The sequence below is a fragment of the Stegastes partitus genome, unplaced genomic scaffold, assembly GCF_000690725.1.
Source record: "Stegastes partitus isolate 25-593 unplaced genomic scaffold, Stegastes_partitus-1.0.2 Scaffold894, whole genome shotgun sequence".
In the NCBI taxonomy this organism is placed as follows: Eukaryota; Metazoa; Chordata; class Actinopteri; family Pomacentridae; genus Stegastes; species Stegastes partitus.
The window spans coordinates 308741-317622 of NW_007578625.1; the positions used below are offsets into that span (position 1 = coordinate 308741).

The 8882-nt window shown below is 43.4% G+C and overlaps 1 protein-coding gene across 1 annotated transcript in view; it reads right to left on the reverse strand.

Annotated features, from left to right (window-relative positions):
• Positions 1 to 8882, reverse strand: part of LOC103365969 (SLAIN motif-containing protein 1-like) — a 21987-nt gene continuing 13105 nt past the window's right edge. The window contains exons 5-9 of the mRNA XM_008293553.1: positions 6639 to 6782; positions 4051 to 4413; positions 2270 to 2419; positions 1353 to 1671; positions 1 to 76 (exon numbers count right to left, since the gene is read on the reverse strand). Of these exons, the coding sequence (XP_008291775.1) occupies positions 1 to 76; positions 1353 to 1671; positions 2270 to 2419; positions 4051 to 4413; positions 6639 to 6782 (1052 nt within the window). The remainder of the gene's footprint in view (positions 77 to 1352; positions 1672 to 2269; positions 2420 to 4050; positions 4414 to 6638; positions 6783 to 8882) is intronic.

Below are 8882 nucleotides of genomic sequence, written 5' to 3' on the forward strand. Positions count from 1 at the left end.
TCAGTAGCAGCCGTCTCTCCAGGTGCTGTCACGAAGGGCACTGAGGGTGGACAAGCTCTTTGGAGGAGTCAGTAAACTGAAAGGAGAAGAGAACAACGTCTAAAAAGTCAGTTGGGCATATTTACGACTATTACTATCAAACTTTTGTGGCACTGCAGGGTTCCAGTTCAATCCAACTAAAGACTCAATGATGCTAGTTTGGCTCAACCATCTCTGATCTGCCGAAGATGTTCATAGCATAAAATATGGAAAATGAGAGATATTCATGCAATTTTAGACTGATATATCAAATACTTTGGTGGCTAAAAATCTTTAAAAATTGCCCTTTGATTCACTTTTAACATGTTTTTTTTTCCCACATTGAAATTTGAGGATTTTTGAACAACAACATCTCAGGAACTATTAATGATAAAACGAGGGCCAGAGGAGGAAGTCACTCAGGCCTTGTCCACACATAGCAGAGTATCTCCCAAGATATTTTTCTACGATTTGGCCTGTCATCCACATGAAAGCACAGATTTACGGCATTAAAAACGATTCTTTCAAAAACCTCCGACCAAAGAGAAGATTTGCAAATCTTTTGTTTATGCGTCTGCACGTGGACGTCAATAACCGGGGTTTTAGGTTTCAAAACGTCACTACCTGCAACAAAATATGTTCTTACGCCACATATGCGACCTGTGTTTACATTTGGAAACAGCGTGGACGCCCTCAGAACTGTGTTGGCGTTGTGTCTTGTCCAGGTCCAGATACCGCTCCATGTACAAGAACACAGGCGGAGGACGACAGTAAGGACGGGTATTTTATGACGTCGAGAGATGAAAGCTTATTCTGATTGGAAAGGATTTGGGGAACTACTGCCACCTAAAGGTTTGGCATGCTTATGAATGTGCGTACCAACACACTTATGAATTTTTCTTCTAAAAACGAGGTGGTGTGTAGGAGGGAGGATATTCGGTTTTATAAAAACTCTGCTACGTGTGGACAAGGCCTCAGAATACAGGCAGTTCACGTTGGCAAGTAGAAAGCATTACGAGGCTTTAGCTTGTAAAGGGGCATCAAGACAAAGACCTCCGTGATGCATGACGCCCCCGACCAGAGCTCATGTGATCAACTAGGACAGGATTCTGACATGCCATTTGTAACAGAGCAAATCAAGTACAGGACATTTTCCTACATTTCCATCCCTACTTTAAACTGTACTTCATCTTTTACGTCTGTCTACAGCGAATGTAAACAAAGCACTGGGCTTTGCTTCGTGCTTTTGCCGATCTTGACATCAGTTGTCTTTCAAACAGCAGTTTTCTGATGTTATTCAGTAATGAAGTTGTTGTTTGTTTTGTAAGGTTTACCTTCGTGCTGGTTGGGCCACCTTGCTGCGGGGGGTGGAGCTCGTGGTGCCCACAAAGGAGGCGGGTCGAGGCAGGCCGCTGCGAGGAGTGGTGGGCGTCACCGGCCCGCTTGCCGGTTTACTGAGCAGAGGGATCCCGCTGCCGAAGCCGCTGCCGAAGCCGCCGCCGGTCAGCGACTGGAGGCTGGCGGAGGTCGGCAGGGACGCAGAGCCCTTGATGGTGGGACTGACGTAGGCGGTGGCCTTCAGCGGCTGCCGTGACAACGAGGAGAAGTTCCCGACGCTCTGGACTCGGTTCTGCAGTTGACCCGGGGAGGGAACTAGAGGTGAGTGGAGACACAGTGTAATTAGAGATTTGTGTGTCAGCAGGTTTCGAACTTTGGTTCTAACATTTTCTTAGTTTTTTGGGGGAGAACCACTTTGAAACTCCAGAACTTTATTCTACTTGGATCAGGCAACCTACCAATGTTTATGTTTCTGTGGGACAACTTGTCAAATCTGCTCAGTTTAACATAATTAACATTTTTGTGACCAAGTATTTCATATTGAAAGTATTCTATGTGTTTTGTATGACTGTGACATGCAGCTACATACAGTTCAGAAAATATCACTAGCTGACTTCTCTCTCTTTATCATGACATGATGAGAAATATCAGAAGATTTCAGCTTTTTTATCTTTAATGGTTGCTGAGATCTTTTCGCTTAAACAGCCTCAAATTTCAATGTGAGGAAAAATCTGCTGAAAGGGCAGTTTTCACATTTTCTTTATCTCAAAGTATTTGATATACAAAGCTAAAATTTCACAAATGTTTTTATAAATATCCTCATTTTAAGCTCTAAAAGTTTCAGGCACATTACAGGTGGTGAGTCAAGATGGAATGAATAACAGTAATAACAATAATAAACGTGGTGTCTTACTGGAGGACTGCAGTCGAGTCAGTCCGCTGGAAGAATCAAAACTCTGGCTGTTACGAAGCAAAGCAGGGGAAGCACTGGGATTGGTGGGGATGGGCACACTGGGCATACTGGGAGCTCTGACCAGGTTCGGCATGCTCCTCCGCAACTTATCTGCCAGATAGAAACACCGCAAACCGAGAGGGAAGAAGTTTAACGATGCACTCGGACAGAGTTTAAACAACTGTTGAACGGTTCAAGAACAGCAGATGGACATCCAGATGAGTCCAATTATTATTCATAGTATAACAAATTGTAGTTCAAAGGGGTTCAGATTAATCATTTTCATCTATAAAGCGATGTTTTACTGTCTTCTGTCGCTCATTTCTGCCATTTCAAACCAAAAGAAACCTCCGAGTTGAATAGAAGTTCACTATAAATCAAAACGTTGTCATGCAATGAATCAGTGTGTTCACGCTCTTTCATTTCACCTCCGTCCTTTAAGGCGTCACAGGAAGCTGTACAACCGTTTCCAACCTCCTCAGTCGCATTTACACTCTGAACTCTAATCCCGTCAAACTAAGAACGGAAGCGCTGGTTGTACAACAGGCTTAGACGGTTATTATTAAGCAGTTAGAGCATCAATGTGGGTCAGTCCAGGTCTTTTTAACACAGCGTAGACGAGAAACGGCTCAAAATGAAGACGTGGAGGTAAAAAAAACCAAAGTAGTCAGATTAGTGTTCACTTCTACATGTTGTCTATGAGGTTAAAAGTATTCATCTTCTGAACTCCAAACAGCTTCTGGGCATTTTTCCTCACGCTCAGCCTGTGATATAAAGTCCTGCACTGCTCTGGAAACAGCACAACATAATCAAACATACTCTAGATATCTGCCTGTTTTTATATAGTAACTCTTTGTCACAGCTGAGTCATTAATGGCTTTACAGCTGCACCTACCCTTGAAGATTTATTTGTATTTTTTCCAGAATCTGGTTCCAACAAACTGTTTATTTCTGGCAAATTTGAAAATAAGACCAGTAAAATAAAGCAGTTTCGATGAAATATCCAGATTTTAAGCCGAGATTTGGTTATTTTTCCTCAATCAAACTGAAATCACAAAATGAAAAATCCAATGATTACATGTTTTCACAGTTTGTGACTCTGGTAAATGCGATAACTATTTTTTTTAAAACGTGTCTTTCAAACCGCGTTTTGGAGTTCAGAGGATTAAACTGCATTTTCAAACTTAGAATAAAACATTGCAGACTTACTCTCATATTCGGCTGGATGCCATGATGAAGTTTCCCCAAAACAATACAGCCAACGACAGTCACATGTACAGTAAATACACACACACAAATATTGCACGTACAACACATAGAAACACAGAAGTAGCTGATATTAGTACTATTCACAAATGAGCCACAGTGAGGAACAATGTGACGGAGCAAATAGAACGCTGAGGAACTGCTGCTTAGAGATCACAGGGTTAAACCCGACAGAGTTTTCCTGCCCTTTGGATGATCTTGATGCCTTCACCATCAACAATTCACCAAACAGGGCAACAACAAACCTCCATTGTTCTATTTCCTCGACAGAACTGGAGCTTTGTCCTGTAGCTACTATTTGTGACCGTTTTGTTGGATCCTAAACTGCAATGGAAACCTTGCTCCTGCCCTGAGTTCCTGCAGTAGAAATCTTTAAGGCTGCTCAACAGTTCCACACAAAAAGAGCTTCTTTTATTTCTGGTATATTTTTGCCTCTGCTCTACCAAGAAAGCTGAAACCAGATGGCGTTTTCTCACCTGACCCTGGTCTGAAGCCCTGCGACTCTATGCAGAGGCTGCCCAGCGCCGGGCCCTGCACCGGGGCCGGAGGTTGAAAGACGAACCCAGCGGAAGGGTACGGGGGCGTGGAGGGGGTGGAAGGAGGGGTGCACAGGGAGCTGGTGCTTCTTCGCCAGTCTCGGATGCTGGAGAAGGTGTGGGAGTGCGGTAGGCGGGTGAGGCGCGGCGGAGGTGGCGGAAGGAGGCCGTAGTCTTCGTCGTCCTCCTCGTCTTCCTCCTCCAGGTCGGGGCCGGCGCTGAGCTGGCTGAGCTGGAAGCTGAAGCTCTGGCTGCGGCGGCTGGCCAGGACGGACGACGTGCTGGCGTAGTCCTGCCTTAGACCTGAGGGGGGCGACACATGAGGACCAGCGCAGAAACACACCGACACACACATACACAGTTGTGTACAACAGTTTGCATAACACTTGTGAAGACCTTGTATGTCATAGCAGCCTTGAGTTTCCAATGTCTCAGAATTTTCTCTGACGGAATAATTGAAATACAAGCATCTGAGTAAAAAAAAAAAAAAAATCAACAATTTTGGCTCTTTCATAGATTTATTTAGGTCTTCTGGAAATATGACAATCTGCTGGGTCAGAAATGTACATCACAGCAACTTGAATACCAGCTTTGGGGATGTAGAAAGTTGTATTAATCAGATTTTCTTCGTGGTCCTTGACTTGCCGACTAAAGCTGCTAACTCCTCTGAGCCTATTTAAATTGATCCACTCATTAGACTCAGCCACCAACATTACAGTGATCCCACTGATTCCAATACTTCGCTTACTGTTGTCATAAAGAGCAAAAACTGTGCCTTGCTTCTTCTTCCTATGAAATCGTATGCCTTGAATCTTGCACATCTGAAAGAACACATGATGGTACAACATGGAAAGGTTGGTGTGAAACAAGTGGCTCCCGACAACTGCATAACGGTTACCCACAGGAGGTTTGGCTGTAATCTGGTGTTCACAGCATTTCTCTGTGACTGGCATTGGCACTTCTAAGCAGCCTGTGTGGCAATTCAGTGTTCCTCCAGTCACCATCAGAAGCATCTGGGTCATGGCCAGCTGGTCACTGTATGATATGTCCAGCCTGAGAAGCTCAGCAAAGATCTGAAAAAGCAAATCATTGACTTTAACAAGTCAGAAAACAAGTCACTTAGAGCCTTTTCAAAGCAGCTTCGGATCTCAAAATCATCTGACTAGTTAATGGTACAGTTGTGTTTCTGCCACGATCAGGAAGAAAGAGACAATTGGTCCGGACCACAAGGCAAGGATGATCAGAAATATATTTGGAGGGGAGAAGGTGAGGCCTTTAACCCCAAGAACACCAAACCTACAGTAAAGCATGGTGGTGGCAGTATCATGCTCTGAGGCTTTTTTGGTGCAAGTGGAACTGGAGCTTTACACAAAGTAAATGGAAGAATGAAGGATTACCTCCACATTCTTCAGGAAAACCTACAATCATCAACCAGAAGGCTGGATGCAGTCGGAGGTTCCAACAAGACATTGACCCCAAACACACATCAAAAGCGGTAAAGAAATGGTTAAATCAGGATAGAAATAAGGTTTTAAAAGGGTCTCCCCAAAAGTCTGTGTCAGAACAGCAACAAATTTAGTTGAACTGCATCAATTCTGTCAAAGATACAACCAGAAGCTTGTGGACAGAAACCTAAAGTGCCAAATTGAGGTGAAAATAGCCAAATGAAAACTGCTGTATGTATATTTTGTCCACTTTGTAGTAGTTTGAGAACGCCTAAAACAAATCTATGAAAGAACCAAAATGCATGATTGTGTTTTTGTGACAAAGACTCACATGTTTCAGTGATTCTATCCGAGAAAATTCTGATTTATAGGAGCCTTTGGAAACTCTAAATTACCACGATACATTTGGTCTTCACAAGTGTATGTAAACTTTTGTTCACGAGTGTACAAACACACACAACTATCACCTCCGGGGGTTAATGAAGCTGAAGTAGCGATGAGCTCGGAGATCTGGTGCCAAATGTTAAAATTATTAGAAAGGAGGGAACAGTGGAGACACATGGACAGAACAGGTCAATATGGACACATGACAGAGACAAAGAAACTGACATGACAGCTGCATGAATATAACATCCATCATCACCACAATCTGAAATTACTCCGCTTCAGAAGCAGCACAAGTTATTACACTGTCATACAAGTCGTGGTTTTAGTTAAAATATTCCAGTTAAGATCCAACAATATGAGTTCAGAGGGTTAAACCTGAGAGTTCTTCTGCCCTTTTTGTTGTTCTCGATGCCTTTTGCCCCCCAACAACCAGTCAAACAGGCCAACAACAAGCTTCCATTGTTCCATTTCCTACATAGAACTGGAGCCAGTAGCTACCATTGGTGGCTGCTTTGTTGCACACCGAGTTAATGTCGGATGATATACCGCAATGGAAACGTGGTGCAGGACTTTATATTGCAGTGAAAAATGAGCCCACAGTGAGGAAAAACGTGACAGACACCAATAAAACCCACAGAAACCGTTTGAGGGTTAAACCTCCGGTACAAAGTGGATCTGAGCTGATCAGGGACTCACTCTCCTCCTGCAGTCGGGCCATGACCTGGACGTCCGTCAGGTCCTGCAGTTTGTATCCCAGAGCGATGGAGTCGTCCTCCGCCTCCGACGCTCCATCGTCCATCGATGACTGTGGACTCAGAGTGGAGAGTCGCAGGCTGCGGCCTTCAAAATAAAACCAGAACAGAGTCAAGCTCCAGTGAGAAAAGCACATAAAGATGAAGGATCCAAACTAACGGAGGGCGATGCGTCGCTCAGGAAATTAAATCCATTAAGCAGCAGTGAGGCAGAAACTTAATGCCAGAGGTTACCCCAACCTCTCCAGGTGATAGATGCACGTCTCATCCTCTGTTACTCTTTTGTCACATTGTGCTGCATGCGTTCTCTCACACTGAGACTTCTGCACCTTTTAGGAGTTTTTTTTTATAAACTCAGGATGTTTGAAACAAACTGAAGAAACAGTCTAAAGAATTAACATTGTTCATGGCTCATTCTTTCAAATCAAGCTTATAGTCATGTTGCTGTACACACACAGTAGTACAGGCAACATGAGAGAGCGTTTCTTCAGGATCCAGTCACTTAAAGCAATTTAAATAAAGAAGTTATTGCATATCTGGATCAGCAGTTCAGCATTCTGACAGCTGGTGGAATGAAGCTGTTGATCAGTCTGGAGGTTCTTCCTTTAATGCTCCAGAAACGTTTGCCTGATGGCAGCAGTTCAAACAGTTCATGGAGAGGCTGTGAGGAGTCCCTGATAATGTTCAGGGTCCTGCTCCTGCAGCGCCTCTGGAAAAGTTCTTGGACAGCGGTGAGGGAAAGTCCGATGACCCTCTCAGCTCCTCTAACTGTCCTCTGCAGGGCTTTTCTGTCTGACAGACTGCAGCTGGAGCACCATGCTGAGATGCAGGATGACAGAACGCTCTCCACCACACCTCTAATCTGAGGAGTTACAGGCGTTCTCTCTCTCAATCAAGACAAATCAGACTTTCACAGCAAATTTCCACATATAAAAGACGTGGACTACATTTTAAATGCTTACAAATAAACAAAAAGACAAAGAAATTAGCAATAAAATACCTAACTGGGAGTTAAATTTGACTTACTGTCAGTTAACTGTGCAGCTGGTCGTACTCAATGAGGTTCATATAGAAAATATAGTTAAAATACATTTTTTAAAACCTACGGGCAGATGTTGGAGATTAGTGGAGACATGGAACTGTGAGATTAGAAAGAATCGCCGGATTTGACACCTTTAAACTATGTGACATCTGGTTTAGAAAACTATGTCTGAAAATCCTCTAAATATTCAACGTTCACACAAAACAGATTCTGTCTTTGCACAGCTCGGCTCAAATAGAAGCTGACTCAGCTGTGACCGACAGTCACGTGACAAAAATTCAGAGTTTTCGACTGAACTGCAGGCGGTGTTTCTACAGAGCAGAGGGGAAAAAAATCAGACGTACTGGATCAATAAATTAAACGCAGCATGGCTCAGAAACGGTATACGCAAGTTGTTGGAAGATGTATCCAACAGAGTAGACTGAAAGTTTGTAGAGGATGTAAAAGAGTTAATACTTCAATATCTACAGTATGGCTGTTTTATCCACTGTTGAGAAGATCTGTGGGAAAAAAACTTTACTTCTATTCATGGTTGTTGTGTTTCCATAGAGGTGCAGGACTTTATGCTAAATAATGAGGAGGGAAAAAAAAAATCAGGAGTTCAGATGGTTAAACACTGGCTGCAGCCCTGACTAATAGAATATTACTGACACTCGCTGCAGCATCATGGAATCAAGCTTCGGGGTAAACCCTCCACCGCTGAGCCTCGTATGCTGTCAGATACGAGCTCCAGGCTTCAGGGTCGAACAGTTTTATTCCCCTGCAGCTTCTGGAACGCGACTTTTTCCGTCGCTAATAATTCACTGGAATCTGTCGCTGAACGTTGTCGCAGCTTCTCAAAAAAAAAAAGAAAAGGAAGCGTTTGATTCCTGCAAGCTGAAAAGAAAATACATCCTCCAACTCCCACGACTTAACACGGGAGAAACGTTGAGATAACGGATAAAAAGCTGTTGATGACCCAGTTCTCTGCTGCACATTGATATTCTGGTGACGAGAAGTTTCAGATTTAACATTTGATGCATCCGTGAGACGAATTTACATGATTCCAGTGTGATGTGCAGGAAACTTTGTTCCTGTGTAGGTTAACAAGAAAAATACACTAAAATAAAGGAAATCCTCTAAAAAATAAACACACAGGGACACAAA